Below are 18,343 nucleotides of genomic sequence, written 5' to 3'. Positions count from 1 at the left end.
CCTCGCCTTCGGCTCGGGGTAAAAGAACACAGACTCAGAGGGTACATCAAAAGCCATATACCCCTCGTGATGCATCTACAACTTATAATAACAATGTTTATTTATAGCTCAGAGTTTGGGGGAAGCCTCTGTCAGGCAACAATGTATTATTCCGACAGTCGTTAGGTCGTTGGGTCCTGTGGGTCGGCACCCCAACATTCTCTATTTGTATAAGTGTTTCAGAACACTTGGGGTTCTTTTCAAGGTTTCGGTTCTTCATCGTTTTTTTCGGTTCTTCTTCAGTTCTTCGGGTTCTTCTAAGTCTTCGATTCTTTGGTGATTTTTGGGATATTGGGCATATATATTTTTAAGTTGGATTAACTTCCGAGAACATTCGGGTTTTAAGTGAGTAACATAATTATTGGGAAATAAACATACAACTTTATTATTTATTATTGATTTATTTTATGTATCATGTATAACATGCCTTTTTCAGTTGTCGTTTTTGTTACCTTTCAAATTGTGTTTGTTCAGTCTTTTATTTATTAATTATAAGTAATCATCCGGTAAAGAACCCAGTCATCCTGTTACATTATTTTCAAATTAAGAGAACGTCTTCTTTTTAGTATGCTAGAGTTTTTGGTGTGAATTTGATGCATTTCGGGTGGGTTGTTTTAATTTGTGTTACTTATTCCGAGGGCGTTTATTAAAAATATCCTTTAAATTCCAAGATAGTTCAGAATGGGATTACGGAGAATGTTACTGAAACGTAGTGGAACACGTCCCTTGCTTTCACTAGTGAATGCATTTATGTTTAAGTATTTTAAGTAGTCATTGCCTATTAACCAACGTATTATTACTTTATAATGAAAACTGTTTTAACCAAATAATATTTTTAAAACAAACATGTAAAAGAGTTACATAAATAAACAAGATCAGTGGTATAGTAAATAGTACGATGTTTTTTTTTAATCTCGCGAGATTTGGTTACTGTGGGAACGCTGATAAACCAAATTAAAAAATGGCGGCGTTCACAAAATTGCTGCACTGAGTTATTGAATGGACTAACTTGACTGATTTGTAATGGCTGTGTGTACTCTCACATTGCCTGATCTAAATAACCGTTGTGACTGTCAAACTGACACCATCTAAACATATTCATCATGTCAACAGACTTTCAAATGCCCGACACTCGTGCCGTGAGAGTTGTTCCAAATGGAAAAATTTACAGGCAGATGTTTGATGCACAGGTAGGCTATTGTAATTATTTGTTAACACAGAAAGAAAGCAAATTCCACTACAAATATCAATAAAATATACAGTTAACAACACCCCCCCCCCCCCCCCACACACACACACACATACACACCACAGTGCACAGTGCTATCCCTGTGGAATTTATTCCCATTGGGTTATTTCTCATTCCAGCCAGTGCTCCACAACTGTTTATAACAAAAGTCATGGTATGTCCTTCCCTGTCTGGAGGTGATGTAGTGCAGGACACACATTAAGACAGTACTTTTCTTAGGTCTCACCACACAGATGTCGTCTGCCATTGAAACCCATGTTAAATTGCCCAACTTCAAACGAAGATTTCCAACAGAACGGGTTCTCATTGGCACTAACAACATACACCATTGCGAACATACATTATATAAGCATTTATTTTCCGTCCAAAATTGAGAACATTTCTGTCTCATTTTTTTGCTATATGACTGCATCTGGCTGTAGTACCGGTCCGAACAGGTGGTTCATTAACCATTTCACTCCGGCTGCCTTTTGCACTGTACACCCATGTCCTAAAAGGTTGATGCACAATATTACAAAATAACATGGGTAAAATACAGCCAGAAGGCTTACAATTAAACATATCTATTGTTTTAATTCTTCACCATTTCCTAGAAGTGAATATGTGAACCATAACATGTGTCACATTTAGGAACTATAGTGGACCGTGATCAATGAACTCTCACCCGGAAGTGATCTGTGTAGTGAGACCTTAGTGTGCAGGGCAAGTTGCGTCCCTCTATTTAGCAAATATGAAATGGTGGGGAAAGTCGTGATGGTTGTCATTTGTAGATTTATTTTCTTAATAATAATGCAATTACTTCAATCAGGATTTAATGAGTATGGTAGGGAATATATTTTTGGTTTGTGTGTCCATTTTTTGCACTATTTTGGTTTGAGAAACAGTTGAAGCATGGTGCACAAGTTTTGAATACCAGCTATATATAGGGTAATGGAATTATTTTCGGACATAGAAAGAACCACACGTTCTATGTCTGTTCAGACTAGGGGTGATGCCAATAAAAGATCTGTTGCTGTTAATCAAATAAAGTACATACATGTGGCTCATGGAGTGTCCGTATTGAATGTCTCCTAGCATTATCTGCATGGTCCTTATGTAACTGATAAAAATCAACCTCCACTGAGGGATTCGAACCACCGACTCTTAGTACGAGGGGTGGAATGTAGCCCAATGGTAAAGCGCTCGCTTGATGTGCGGTCAGTTTAGGATCAATGCCTGTCGGTGGCCCCATTGGGCTATTTCTCATTCCAGCCAGTGCTCCACAATTGGTGTAACAAAGCCATGGTATGTACTATTCTGTTTGTGGAATGATGCATATAAAAGATCCCTTACTGCTAATTGAAAAGAGTAGCTCAAGAAGTCGCAACAGCAGGTTTCATCTCTATATATCTGTGTGGTCCTTAACCATATGTTTGACGCCATATAACTGTAAAAATTAAATGTGTTGAGTGCTTCGTTAAATCAAACATTTCCTTCCTTCCTTAGTACGAGAGTCCAGTACTCTACCAACTGAGCTAATAGGGAAATTCCCACTAGCTTAACTGCCAGTAGGAACACATTATACCAACATTACTACACATAACCATATGTTAAACATGATATAACCTTTAAAAGTGTGTTGTTAAATAAATTCCTTACTTCTGGTGATTTGGTGCACTCAGTATTTTGCATATTAAAGTTCACAAAGTTATGTTGTTAATGTTTTATGGTGAATTAAAGCAGAGTTCATTTTACAATGGTTAATACGAAGGTGTCACATAAGTATAAATATAGATATTGTTAAATATACAATTTTTTTTTTGTAACTATGGTAATTTACAAACAACATAATTACTGTAATTTTCTAATCACAGAATTTTACTCCAATTAATAATGCCTATTTTACAGAACCAGGTACATACAATGACTGGTATTTATGTTTTAAGGTTCAGCTACATAGAAGTTTGACTGGCTTTTACCAAAAGCAGAAGAAACATGTGCCAAGGGAAGAAACTTCATCATCACTTATAGGTGCACCACTAGTACATCTGAAATCTGATGACGTAAGTCATGGTCTGTTGAGTGAAAGACAGAAAACATGGGCTGAAGCCTTTCCTAATGACCCACTTGTGGAAAACCCAGTATTAATCAAGTGAGTATGCTTATTGTATGTAATAATACCAGCTAATCGCTTCAGATTTAATGTACTTGTACCTTCAGTGTTAGACGTTCACACTCAAAACTACATAAAAAGTAAAATATTGTAGGAAATACAGTCAAATCCTGTTTTAAAGCACACACCCCACCCCTATGCCTGTTAACTACCAAACACACTTAATACTCATAAAATGCTGGAGATCAGGTCTGTTGTATCTAAATGCATACAAATTATTTCACTTTACCACCCCCGGCCCCCTGTTATCTGCCAACATATTGACTAGTACATTAACGTACTAATGCATAGTAAGATAATATGATATACCGCCAGTGGCTACAGAGTAAAAATTTCCTTAGTTTATAATTACATTCATAATAACAATTTATGTTATCAATTTTATAAACTCTGATTGAGAACATTAATGAATTTTGAACCTTTTGAAATTAAAATTCCAGGTTTTTGTTTTCCCATGGAACATTAAAAAAAAATGTATATCAAAACGAAGTTGTTCAATCAATACCTACAGTGTATTATTAATAACAAGGTTTTTTAACAAAAGACTGATTGCACATATTAAAATGTACTTCAGTCCTTAAGTTTTGATGCAAGTAATTGCTTATGTGTGCTTGCACAAAACCATTTCCGCATCAGTGAAAAACTGCTCGCCTCATAATACACTGATATCGCTCATTTATTTTACTCAGAATTACTTTTAATTTGACACAGAGCAATTACTCTCCTACATAATTTCAGGAGAGTAATTTATTACTCACCAATGATTTTCAAACCACAAGCACTGGTACTTTGTGTACACTTGTTTAAAGTCAGTTCTTACCTACTATATACTCTGATAAAATTTATAACCATACAGTCTGACTGTCCGATGGGATGTCATGTTGACTTCAACTCTGTCTGTCTCTGTGACTAGTCATTGAGCAATTAGAAATATTTGTCAACTCATTTAATTAAGGTTTTTTGTTCTTCTTCTTTTAGGAGACATGAAGACTTTTGGAGGGCCCAGCTGAAGGAAGGAGATTTCAGTATTGCTAGCAAAGAAGTTCAGGGCCTTCCTGATGTTGTTGGTAAAGAATAACAGATACTGCGAAAAAAGATATATATAATTTCAATACCACTGTTACTTAGTTGTGTGTGTTGTATGTGAAGATGAAAGCAGGACTTAGTGATATAATGTCATTAATTGTTTTCCTCTTACTGGATCACTGGTCACATGGCTGCTAACTAAACATTTTTTGGGGGTGTGGTTAAAACAAACATTTCTGTGAAAAGTGTTATATGCTGTACTAGTAGGTCATGGAACGTAATTTGGTTATGTATATTTTACTTTAAATATTAAAAGTACGTAATTATGTATTAGAGGAAACATCAGTTAAACTGTTTTGTCAGATTATGGTAAAATCCTGAAATATTTTTATTCTCAAGTCATGAATATTCATATTCTACAGATTCTTGTATTAGACATTCACACTGTTGACTATAGTTCAGAATATTCACACTATCAATGCAATTTAATTATTCGGAATTTGAAGATACTTTGTCATCTTCTGACATTTGTTATATTTGTTATTCTTTTGCTGCCTTGAAATAAAAGAAATTACAATGAATGCATTTAAAACCAAATTGTATTTGATGGTAGATTTCAGCTTTATCTGGTACAAGAAAAGAAAAAAAACCTAGGTGTATCTTTTTCTTTTCTTTTTAAAAGCGAATAATTATGTGGTCTTTTTCCCCCATCTTTTTCAGTGCCAGCTAAAACAGGTTCAGACATTATTGAAAGAATTTATACAGTCCGAAAAGAAAGGTATAATTATAAAAATGCATTTTTAATTTATTAGTCATATTAGGTCATCCTTAAAACAAGTTGATTTGCTGTAACCGAACTAACCATTTTTCAGTGAGTTGGTTTAATGATAAATATATTCTGTTTTTTAATTGTTTTTTTTTTTTTATTATTATTTTTTTTTTTTTTAATTTGAAAAAAAAAAAAAAAAAAAATTTAAAAGGTGAATAATGATAATTTTTATGAATTGATCTGATTACAACAATAATCTTAGGTTGACCGTACTTGATAATAAATACGGTTGAACAGAAATAGTCTTCTTGGGGGAAAAAACAAACTGTTCCATAGATGACATAATATGGCTAGAATTTTATTTTAATTTGTTGTAGGAAGAGTGTGTTAATGACATTTTTCAAACTGTAGTTAGACAAAAAGTAAATGGTTTAGAAATTATAACTTTATACACATTTCAAAACAGTATTTTGAAGACCAAAAAAAATGTATGTTTGGTTTACTTTTTAAAATTTTAGCATTTTCCAGTTGTCATTGTGAATGTGGCAGCTATGTAGTGTACCAAGAAATTAAGAATTAAATAATGTTTTATATCTTAAAAGATTAATATGGATTTTAACTACCACCTCGTATAAGCTTTTGAAAATATTTTCAGACATGAAGCCACAGTTGAAGATATGCACCAGGAACTCAATGTTATCAGCAGTGTAAGTTCATGTCATAGGTGAAGACATTTCATTTCAAGTTATTTCCATGATTATGTCCTGGGTACACACCTCATCTGTCTGGGTTGTCTGTCCAGGACAGTGAGTTAGTTGTTTGTTGTCAGTGGTTAGTGAGAGAGAAGAGGGTGTAGTGGTCTTACACCTACCCATTGAGTCATTAAAACTTGCTGTTGGTGGAAGCGGGTACCAGGCTGCGAACCCCACCAGCCTTATGTCCGATTACATAGGGACGACAATTGGTACTTTTTCCAACATGCAACACTTATAAAATAACATAACTTTGCACAAGTGTTTTTGCAATAAAGCCGTTTCCGCAGACAAACCACTCATAAAATAATCTTCCAGGAGTCATCTGAACTTAGCCTACAAGTGATAATGTTTTTTTAATTGTCCTAATTATAGATTTTTTAAGCTGTCTTAGCACTACAATATCATAAAGGTTATGACATCACTACAACACTTGCCATAGCCTATGATGGTTTTACTATATCATAGCACTAAGATAGGTTTTAAAATATGGGTCCTGATCATTATTCTCCATCACCTGTCGTCTTTCTATTGGTCGCAGCATCATAAAATTATTATTATACACTTTCAATAACTACCAGATAAAAATATTTTGTAATGCACATGTATAGTAGAAACAAGATATGTAAGTTCAATATGTACACACAAACAATTTCAGGATTTTTACAAACCTACTTCATGTATTTAGGGCAAAAGTTTGCTATGAATAGTGTGCTAATATTTCATAAAGGATTAATAATATGAAGATGTATACTGATTTTTTTTTTTTTGGTATGCAATTAACCGATGTTTGTCTTTATAAAGCTATTCAAATATGCAACATAATTTGTATTGATTTAATGCTAAATGGTTCTGTGCAGCCGAATAATATGCAAATAACCAATTTATGCTATAAACCGATATGCAATAAAGTGGATTCGACTGTACCACCTACATTATGTTCTGTTTATTTATTCTATATCATGGTTTTAGGAACTTGAACCTAAAATTATTGAAGTCAGTGACAATGTCCTGCTATGCTTGGAGGAGGATAACAAAGAAATTGATAAAATCCTAGCATCAATTGAGCAAGATGAAGTAAGTTAAAGTTTTTTTCCATTAGTAGCAATGAATATTTATATGCACTTTCCAGGCCGACCAACTTTCCGGAATTTTCCGAAAAATCCAGATTTTTCATTACATACCGTATATCTTCGCCTATAAGTCGAATTTTTTTCACCCAAAAATTATTTTATAACTTGGGGGGGGTCGACTTATAAGAGGGTAAAAAAATTTCACCAAAAAATATTACTGTTTTAGGGATTATTTTACAAGTTTTATTGTTGAAGTATGCCATATATTTATACTCAAATATGTTAATTTGACACATTTATTTTTTATAACCTATTTTTTTTGGCATTAGAACGGTTTTGGTTATGCGAAAAGGCGTACGATCTCACTCACATGCCAAGACAACAGTCCACTTAGTTAAATTAAGTCATAACTAATAGTAAAAATGTAAACAATACTAACTACCTGTTGCCTGAGTTTATTTTGAAATCTGGTCACTGGCATTAATGGTTGTTCAAACAATGTTTTGGCGGTGATTAACTTCATGAATATTACTAAGCTTTCCCTTAAAATAGACTGATCTCTGCAGTTCACTTATCTAGAGCAATAGGGACACAAATCATTTGGTACAAAAACCAGTGTACTTTCCAGAGTTATCCTCCTTACATGTATTAATATGGCGGCAAAACGTGATACTTTCAGTTTTATCGTAGTGATCTGTTGTCAGTGTTTATAAATAAAGTTGTTGTCTGTGCACAAAACCATCTGTACAGTACTATACAGTAACAGTCAAACAGCTTTCACTCTCTACTAAGGGAATATTTCGTTTTGATGCTATGTAATAATGATAGTTTGATTGGAATAGTCTGATCATATTGCGATGTACAAAACGTGAAAACCGAAGTTTGTAAAATAATTTTCTTTTGTTCAAATATTATTGTTCTCATGTGCTGAAAATAAGAAATATTTCAATATTTATAAGTAGTTTTTCATGGGTCGACTTATAAACGGGTCAATAAAAAAATACGTTTTCAGGGCTTGAAATTAGGGACTCGACTTATAGTCGAGATCGACTTACAGGCGAAGATATACGGTACTCGGAATTCCGAAATTGATGTCAAATATAACCGGATTTTTTTTTAATTCACTCAAATTTGTTTTTAAGCAACTAATTCTTATTACATTTTATGTTCTTAGACTTAAATATCTTTATCACACATGTCAACCTGAGCTCTGTTCTGTCTAGTTTTGTGACATTACCAAGGCGTGTGTTTATTGTCAACAGCCGACCAATGGAAATGTCGAGTAAAGTGAAGTCATATATGAAACAAAAACTTTATTTTTTATATTCGTGGAGTTTATGTATTCATTTTAAAGATATTTTAAATATCATGTTCCTACGGGGCAGGCATCGGTTCTATGGCGATGCATGCAATTTTACCACTGTGGATCAAAATATGAATATATAACACAAGAACACTACAATCGTACAAAAACAAAACAAACCGAATCCACAATTGTCTTCATTCCATTGGCTTTCATATGCAACATTTGACTAAATAATATTGGGCCACCACTAATGTATGATGCATCCATGACATTAATATATCTACCGATGTTATTTTATTCGAGTTAGTTAAAAAACAAAAACGCATTTTTATTTTTTTACATACGCACCCCAAAAGTGTTACTCTAATAGTAATGTAAGCGTAATGCAGAATGACAGCCAGTCTTAATGTGGGTAACAGAGATTTCATCCCCGAACCAGTTCGCCACAAATCAGTTCGACCCAACTGCATGCATATGATGAAATAGTGCACATTTGACTATGTATCTACCTAAACATAATACTGGTCCCAAGTTTGTTTGTCAGTTTATTGCTAATCTGTAGGTGGGAGTCTTAAAATGTAATATAATATTTGCTAATTAAGTGGGTTTTTAAGGGATTTTTTGTGAACCTATTAATGATTGTTGGTGTGTTTGGGTGAGTGGGAGGGAAGTTCCAATTCACAATTAAATAATTATATACTCGTTTGTATTGTCATTTTGTAAATATATGTCAAACATGACATTTTTCGCGCTTGTTAAAATTACTTTTATGAAAATGGTGTTTTCGCGTGCTTTAAATTATTGTTTTGAAAAGGGCGTTCGCGTGTATAAAAAATGAAAATATCAGAAAATTCCGGAAAAATATTTCCATTAGGTTGGTCGCCCTGACTTTCCAACAAACAGGTCAGCACATGGCCTTTGATATAGCAGTCATGCAACATTGGTTGGGATGGGAAAATGAAGTAAGTAACCATGATTTGTAGTTAACAGTGTTTATTACAGTATACACTATCATGTGATCATGTTCATATTTGAGAGCATTGTTGTCATTTCCTAAAACTGTTCTGCAAAATAATGCTCCACAACTGTCACAACTACACACACAAAGGACACGGGACAAAGCTTCTTGGCAAATTTGTAATGACATATATTCGCCATATTCAAATTTAAAATGCATTTAGTGAACAACATCATTAAAGCTTGGTAATGTCAAACACTACGTCGTATGCTAACCTGTCTTGTCAAAAAGTTCATATATAAAAGATCCATCCATCCATCTATCCATCCAAACCTACCTCACATACACACATGCAGACAGGCAGACACAAACACACACACAACACACATCACAACACACCACAGACAGACACACACACACACACACACACACACACACACACACACACACATTGTATGGCCACACTTGCTATAAATCTGTAAATATTGTGTTGTCATGTGAAAACTGCATTTTGGTGGTATTTTTCAGGATCTGTTAAAACTGTCCCAAGAAGGAATGTCCAAGCTGTGGGCGGAAGTTAAAGCTCATTCGCCAGTTCGTCTTGGTTGGATCACGGACCTGGACACATTACTCAGAGGAATTGAAAACAAGAGGATGGAAATGGTTTACTTACTTTTATAATCTGTTATAGTATTAGTTTTAAAAGTGAGCTGGGAGCAGATGTGTGCTGTATGTGGGTAGATGTGTGTTTGTCATTGCCATGTGGACAGATGGATCAATGTGTGGGGCTTTTCAGCCATCTTTGACGTGTCGTTATATGGTATGGCATTGTCTGTTCATCCTTACATCCATCTATCCATAACTACCTCACCACAACTTACTTTTCTTTTCAACATCACCTGTCCTCATAACTAGTGTATATTCCCTACGATTAGTAGACTGGTTTGAACATCCCAACAGCCAATGGGATGGGTTAGATTCTTCCACTGTGTACTCCTTCCTGTTCTGGTCACGTGACTATAACTTCCTTCTTTTTCCTTCGCTTCTTGCGGTTCGGACGTTCTTTATTTTGCTCTGTTGTAATCTGAGCCATCTGTTTTGTTACTTTGGATTTATGTTTCGATTATTGTGGTGACACATTCTTTAATGTTGTTACTTGCTGTTATACCATTATTTGGTTGTAATCACTTTATTTTAAGTGTTATTTACACTTTATTTTTATTTTTTTGTCATGTGTGCCGGTTACCTTGTCGGGCGCCATTTTAAAATGGCGTCTAATTTGTTTACCGGATTTGTGCATTTTTATGTGTTTGCATCCTCATTACAGTATTGTTGAGAATGTCGGATACTAGCTCTTCTAGAGTTATGCGTTCCTGTACCAAATGCAGAAACTTTCTGGCGGGAGGAGACCCGCACGACGTCTGTCCCGGGTGTCCGTCACCCTGTGATGTCGAGTCACATTGTCTACTCTGTCTTCCTCTCGGACCGGCTGAATTGACAACTATTTGAAGGTCTTGGCTCAGCGGGCTAAGAAATCGGATTCTGTTTCGGCGGCTTCCCCTCCAGCTACGCCGACTTTGGAGTTTGTGGCTGAACTGCTCAAGTCACTATTACCAAGTATGGTTCAAGAAACTATCGCTTCACTACAAGCCACTACTACGGCTACCGTGACGGTACCGGTTACTACTCCAGTGTCTACTACGGTGTGCGCTACAGTGACCACGGCTACCGCACCAACGGATGCTACGGTGTCTCGACCGCCTAGGGATTCCACTGCGGATCATCGCCGATCTACTTCATCTGTTTTTGGGCATCGCAGCCGTGAACGGAGCTGTTTTCCACGATCTACGGATTATTCCAGTCGCCGTCATCGGTTGCGAAGTATACAGAATCATGTCTCACGGCCACCCTCCGGTTCCTGTTACGGCCGTTCATGGTCTCCACGACCTTCAAGTACTGCGGATCGGCATACTTGTGCTAGACTTTTACAGGACTTCCCTGAGAATGAACCACACGGTTCCGTCTTGGATGATACAGATACCGCGGATAATATGACTATGAAGGTCTGTTTATCTTTTGTTACGAGCTTCTACCATCCCTACCTCGGCCACCGGCGCCTACCCAGAAGGGACCGGTTCCCATGATTGCTACCGACGCAGCCCCAGAGGATGTTGTGATTAAATCTTCACGGCTTCCCACGGGCTCCATGGATTATCGTCCCCGATTTTTGGCTGAAGCAGCTTCCAGAGTTTCTGAGGGTTCCAGACGGGACCGTTTACTGTTTGGTTCGGTTCGGTTCAGCTGCGGCTTCCACTATTGACAATCACCTTGCCGGTGTGCACATTATGAGAGCAGATGCGTCTTCGACTGCTTCCATTATAGATACGGATTTGCGGACTACATGACGATGAGGGGTTGTCTGGCTGCGGTTTACGACATGTTCTGTCACGTCTACCTTTGCCGACGCATTCCAAGATGGGCCTGACACTGATGATTGCTTCGGATGTTCATTGACAGCCGGTACTTTGCAGGTCGGTGCTACCAACGATATTGCAGAAGACGTTTGTTTCCATGACTGCCACGGAAAGCGGTTTCAGTGACGTTCCAGCGACACCTGTTACTGGCCCTATCTAGACTTCACCTGTCTTGATGTTTCCGGATGCGTTCCATCCTGTGGCTTTACTTTGCTGTTTACGTCGCCTGTGGCTACTGTGGAAGGGACTTCAGCGGTTTCACCGGGTTAGTGTTCTTCATACTCTTCTCGTGACCAGTCTGAGTCGTCTCACCGGAGCCGTGCATGCAGTTGGTCTTTATGGCCTATCACGGGTCTCATGGACTGTTGTCACCGATCTTCGTCTGATGTTCGCTTCTAGGTTCCTCGGGGATTCCGACACGCCTTTTCATGGTCTCCGTCTCTAGCGACTGCCTTTCTGTCCGTTGGTCTGCTTATGCGCGTCTTATGACGAATTTCCACATGATGATCCAATCTCATCTGTGGTTGAGGATACAGTGTTCTTACTTCATATGACTATGTGTGTTTGCCTTGCTGCTGTTATGAAATATTAGTCGCATGGAACCTTCGACGATATGTCTCGCTCCGAGGTTGATACAGACATTCCGCCTGATGACAAACTGTTTTCCAGTTTCCTGTCGATTGTCGGTTTGCAGCTGTTGCTGTTGGGCCACACAGTCAGCTGTGCTACTGCATCGATTCGACGTTACATGCGTACCGGGTTGGTGTTGACGACAGAATGTGTCGGTCCGGTGGTTGTTCGATGATTTTACCGATATATTCGGCAGATCGATCGCTACATCCGGTGGTGTTGCCAGTCAGTCGCTACTTCCTCTGGCTCCGGAAGTTATCCAGTTGCCATCACGCGTTTTTGTGTTTTTTTCCGCAACTATTTTACTATGGTCCAGTGCGGTTTATCCTCACTGCGTTCACTGTTGTTTCGCCAGAGTTGTATCTCAGATTCGTACTGCAGGGAGTGCATTACGAGTGGATGGTTTGCCGTTTTGGCATTTCGGTAGTTCTTTGGCTGTTCACAAGAATAACAGCCTCAATGGCGCAGGTTTTTCATCAGCAGGGTACATCATTTTACCCACGCCTGGACAACTGTCTTTTGAAGTGCCAGAACAAGACGAAGTTAGCGGGCCAAGTCAGCTACGTACTTCAGTTCTTGAACTGTCTCGGATGGATTGTCGACCAGGAAAGGTCTCTACTGCTACCAACACAGAATCTTCAGTTTCTTGGGATTCACTTGCGTACTGATCTGGGACTCCTTCAGGTTCCTGCAGCCCGATGGACCAAGATTCAATCTGTGGTATCCAAAGTTCTGGCCGAATTTGTGACTTTGTGACCCTACTGGGTCTTTTGACCTCAACCCAAGTCTTGATTGGGGTACCTGTCATGAGGCGGCCATCGTTGGGCCTCGGGGAGAGCTTGTCGTCCACTAGCGGATAGTCTAACGATCTACCGGTCACGAACCTCGGCCAAACGCACATCCGTCCAGCTATGGGGTCGCCTGCAGTTAAAGCGTTTACAAGTCTTCCTCCTTCCGTACATCACGTTGAATAACCCCCGACTGATGATAACCCTTCTCGACAACCGTTGACCCTGTCTGCAATGATAGCTTATTTCGTCAAACGTCTTAGGCGGAGTCTCTTTGATGCCATTCCAAGCGACCGACCATCTGTTTGTGGACGCCTCACGAGAAGGTTGGGAAGTCATTTCAACAGTCAGACATCGGGGCTGTGGTCTGCCATCGAAGCCAGTTTCCACATCAACGTGTTGGAGCTTCTGGCAGTGTTCAGTGCGATACGTCATTGGCGTCGGCACTTGCTCCATGCAACTCTTATGGTAGCGACCGACAACATGACAGCGGCGGTCTACATCAATCGTCAGGGCGGAACTCATTCCAGCAGTCTGCTCGATCTCATCTATCATCTGTTCAAGCTGACAGATGCAATCCCGCTGTAACTCAGAGCATGTCACATACCAAGGGTGTCGAATGTTCTGGCAGACACGTTGTCAAGACCATCCACTCCACAAAGCACGGAGTGGATGCTCAACCCAGAAGCATTCCGGTGGGTGTGTCACAGGCTGTGGACACCAACTGGTGATCTTTCTGTGACATGCTTCATTCGTCAACTCCGATCGTACGTGTCACCGGTACTGGATTCCTACGCATTGGATCTCGACGCTTTGGCCATCAGTTGGGACAATCTGGATGCGTATGCGTTCCCGTCACCAGTGTTGCTACCGAGAGTCCTCCAGCAGTTTCAGGAGTTCCATTGTCGGATACTTCTCATCGCTCCGAAATGGCCAAGTGGAATTTAGTATCCAGACCTTCTACGTCTTGTGGCACCAGATCCTCTACCGCTACTGGATTGGAATCGCCTCTTGCTTCATCCCACGTCGAGACAGCACCATCCACATCCAAGCTTGTACCAACTACATGCGTGGACCTTATCTTCGACGGTTTAAGGAAGAAGGGGTTTTCTTTGACCACATCGGCGATTTTGAAAACTCCATGTTCAAGGGTTTCAAGCACAAGGATCAGATTCAACGGTTTCGGCCACCGAAATGGGACCTTAATCTAGTTCTGAGGGCCTTGTCTCAAGCACCTTACGAGCCTGCTGCGAAGGCCTCTTTAGAGTTTGGACAAGGAAGACGGTGTTCTTGATAGGGTTCACTACAGCGGCAAGAGTGTCAGAGATACATGCTTTGGATGTCGACATGGTGCGTTTTAATCACGACTACTCTTCATTTTTACTGGGTCTTTTGATGAACTTTGTTGCTAAAAATCAGTTTCTGGATCAATGTCCTCGCACCTATGATGTTAAAGCACTCTATTCCATTGTGGGTTCACATGATGTGGAAGATTTGTCGTTGTGTTCTGTTTGAACTCTTAAGCTGTACCTGGAGAGAACTGCCACCTTTTGCAAACATCGACAGAGAATTGTTTCTCTCTTGCAACCAGAGACATTTGAAAGACATTACTAAAAACACAGTGTCTACTTGGATACGATCCACGATTTTGTATGCCTACCAATCAGCAGGGTTACCTCCACCGTCGGCGTCTTAACCCACATGAACTGCATGCCTTAGCCGCTACTATGTCGCTGCATTGTAACACTCCGGGTTCCAGCATCGTATCCGGGGTGTTATTGGGCCACTGATTCCATCTTCGCGAACTACTATCTGCAAGATGTATCAACCGTAGATGTAGAGGGATTCCATCATCTGGGTCCGGTGGTTGCAGCTCAAACTCTGGTTAACTCTGGTCGTCCTCGTTGTCGTTGATGTCGGATTCAGGACTGTACCCCAAGATGTCCATTGAATCGACAAGTGAGGACTTAATTTGACAAATTGTTTTTGCACACCTTTCTGAAGTTTTGCACTGGTTGGTGTCGGAACTTTTTGTATGGATAACACTAGTTAGTTAGCGGTGGTGACGCTTACCCACCATTCAGAACTTCCTTGTTGGAGAACGAATTTCTGACCCTTTTTCGTAATTCACGACTTCGTTCATCCACACCACTGACGGATGCCACCTTTCCCACTGTCAATAATAACAGCATGGATATTGGTTGTTATGCATTGCTTGGAGGATGGGCTAATTTTGGTTGACTTTCTTTCTTCCACTGTCAGTTTCCTACCGGTCCATGGGGAGAAGACTTGTGCATCTCTGGAGTACGGAACCCGCCACCATCTGTTGAATGCTGCACTAGTTATGAGGACAGGTGATGTTGAAAAGAAATGGAGAAAACTTGAGGTGTTTTCTCTTTTATAGATATATCACCTGTCCTCATGGGATGATTCCCACCCTTCCTCCCCTCTTCCAGTTCTCCGTGCGATTCGCTCAGGGAAAAGAAGGAAGTTATAGTCACGTGACCGGAACAGGAAGGGGTACACAGTGGAAGAATCTAAGCCATCCCATTGGCTGTTGGGATATTCGAACCAGTCTACTAATCGTAGGGAATATGCACTAGTTATGAGGACAGGTGATGTATTTATAAAAGAGAAAACACCTCAATTCTCCCTTTTCCACATTACTGCACGTTAAAGGAAATCCTTCTCTGGGCCATATTTTCCTTATCAATTCATATAGGATCATCAAACGCTGCATGCGACCTACTTTCGACACATTATTACACATTAATTAATTCATTTGGCTATCTGTCTATATATCTGTTTTGGATATGTTATTAAGGTGGTATGAATATTTATCCTATAACTTACCCTTGATATCCATGTCGTAAACCCATGTGATAATTTAGTGTTTTAACCAGGTTAATAATGGTATGCAAATTTAAAGGTATATGCAAATTTGTAAGATCTCTAGTAGCTGTCAGTGGGTCATTTGTTTACAAACCAACAAGATCTGTATACCTGAGCATAACGTTTCCATAAGATTTAGTTAAAGTGTATGAGGTCAAACTAATTTGTGCTAATCGTGATGACATCATATTACCGACGGAGATGATTTTAGTACTGTGATTGACTAAATATTGAATGGAAATTGTTGTTTTAGAGTTGTTATAGGATAAACAGAATTCGTTACTCATGGTTTTTAATATGTAAAATATCAACATCGTTTATTTAATCGGTACCGATTAACATAGACTCAGTTGATATTTTCCACATTAAAAAAACACTCATAACAAATCCTCTATATATTCATGGAACTGATTTGTGAAAACCAGTATGGATTGTTGTACGATTCACTTAAACATTATCATCTTAATAATAGTTTTTCTCTCCGTTTACAGATTCAGAATGTTTTTTATACGTACTCTCAGAAGTTTGATAAGATTGCTTTTCTTATGCCTCCTGACCTGCAAAGATTCTTGGACAAAGAGGCCCAGGTAAGAATAGATTGTCTTCTCTTATGATCTGTTCATGTACATAACAGCCCACCTCAAGGTATGCTCCACCTTTAATGCAGCACTGGATGTATTTCCCCATCCCATTGTACCGTAATGGGTCATCTTGCCTGTGGAGGTCATATTCATTTCATTTATACTTATTGTTTTGCTTATATTCAATTAAGATTCAAGCACACTGTTCTGGGCACTCAGTTCAGCTATCTGGGCTGTCTGTCCAGGACAGCGGGTTAGTTGTTAGTGAGAGAGAAGTTTGGTGTGGTGGCCTTACATCTACTCACTGAGCTGTTAAACCCACTTTTTGTGGAAGCCAGTATAGGGATGTGAACCCAGTACCTACCAGACTTAAGTCTTATGGCTTGACCACTACACCACCGAGGCCAGTAATACTACACTGGCTACTTTTGTACATAATTATTACAGGTAATTTATTTTTGAAATTTAGAATTTACAAATTACATTTGTTGAATATTTTGTTGTATATCTTTATCACAATGTAATATTTTACTTGCATCAAAAGTGTTGAATTATAAGTCTTTTTATTGCATTTTCAATTGTCTGCAGCAAATAAACCAAACTATGCTGAGTAACCAGAGAGCGTATGCTGATCTGTACGTGAGACTGATGTCTGCTGACGTTGAGAGAGAGAAGAGCCAACACATGGTATGGAGGAAACGGCTTGAAGACTGGAAACATGGGAAATCGGACATGTTTGTCGTAAAATTCAGGTATTTCTCTTTCCTTCGCTCTGTGAATGTATTTATTGGCTTATAAGGAGGTATGTTGTTTAGCTCAGTTTGAGTACTTTGTGATTTATTTCAACAACTTTCATATCTATCTTGTATTAATGCACGGAAAGATGAACTGAATTTGGAAAATATGAATGCTGTACATGTAAATTATGACTAACAATGAACAGATTTGTAATCTGTATATTTCATACTTTATATCTAAATCTGCAAGTGTGAAAGTATTGTGTATACTTTATACTGAATTAGAAATGTTCACTTCATATATTTGTGTTCACTAATCTAAATAAAAAATTGTCAACACTAAAAAATAATTCAGATTTGTTAATGAATGTAGAATTTTATTGTTAAAATATTAGGTCTGTATTTTTAGGGTGTTAAAGCTCAAGTTATTTATAAATTGTTTAAAAGACAAACATTTATAAATATATGAATATAGTATACCAGAAAAGAATAAACCATACATCATGACTGGGATATCGAAGGCCATATGTCCTGTCTGTTAAAAAATGTATATTAGAAACTCTTTGCTGGTAATTGAAAACAGTATTCTACATAAAGCAGCGAGTCATTTTAGACTGTGTGTCACAATTACCATATGTTAAATTCCTATTAGCTTTTAATTAAACACTGTCTTAAGATGTTAATAAAATATTCCTTGAGATTAGATAAAAGTATCAGTTTGTGAATAATATCAATTGAAAATTAGATAATTGAAAAATGCACACAATGTCGTTATATTTTAATAATGTTTTTTAGAATGTACTTGTTTATAATAACTATTACTATCTTTAATGTTTAACAGTAGTGGAGACAACTAACCTTGAACACTGATCGAAATCAGTGAACTGAATATTATTATATGTTTGTGAACGTTCAAT

At 38.2% G+C, this 18,343-nt stretch overlaps 1 protein-coding gene across 1 annotated transcript in view; it reads left to right on the top strand.

The window, feature by feature from the left end:
- The first annotated feature begins 987 nt into the window (after positions 1-987).
- Positions 988-18,343, top strand: part of LOC121384418 (coiled-coil domain-containing protein 180-like) — a 72,513-nt gene continuing 55,157 nt past the window's right edge. Inside the window, exons 1-9 of the mRNA XM_041514809.1 lie at positions 988-1,229; positions 3,214-3,419; positions 4,419-4,507; positions 5,187-5,244; positions 5,891-5,942; positions 6,960-7,064; positions 9,853-9,987; positions 16,600-16,695; positions 17,278-17,441. Of these exons, the coding sequence (XP_041370743.1) occupies positions 1,143-1,229; positions 3,214-3,419; positions 4,419-4,507; positions 5,187-5,244; positions 5,891-5,942; positions 6,960-7,064; positions 9,853-9,987; positions 16,600-16,695; positions 17,278-17,441 (992 nt within the window). The 5' untranslated portion in view covers positions 988-1,142. The remainder of the gene's footprint in view (positions 1,230-3,213; positions 3,420-4,418; positions 4,508-5,186; positions 5,245-5,890; positions 5,943-6,959; positions 7,065-9,852; positions 9,988-16,599; positions 16,696-17,277; positions 17,442-18,343) is intronic.

The sequence above is a fragment of the Gigantopelta aegis genome, chromosome 10 (assembly GCF_016097555.1).
Source record: "Gigantopelta aegis isolate Gae_Host chromosome 10, Gae_host_genome, whole genome shotgun sequence".
In the NCBI taxonomy this organism is placed as follows: Eukaryota; Metazoa; Mollusca; class Gastropoda; order Neomphalida; family Peltospiridae; genus Gigantopelta; species Gigantopelta aegis.
Note: the sequence above shows the minus strand (reverse complement) of the source record. Positions and strands in the feature narration are given on the sequence as shown.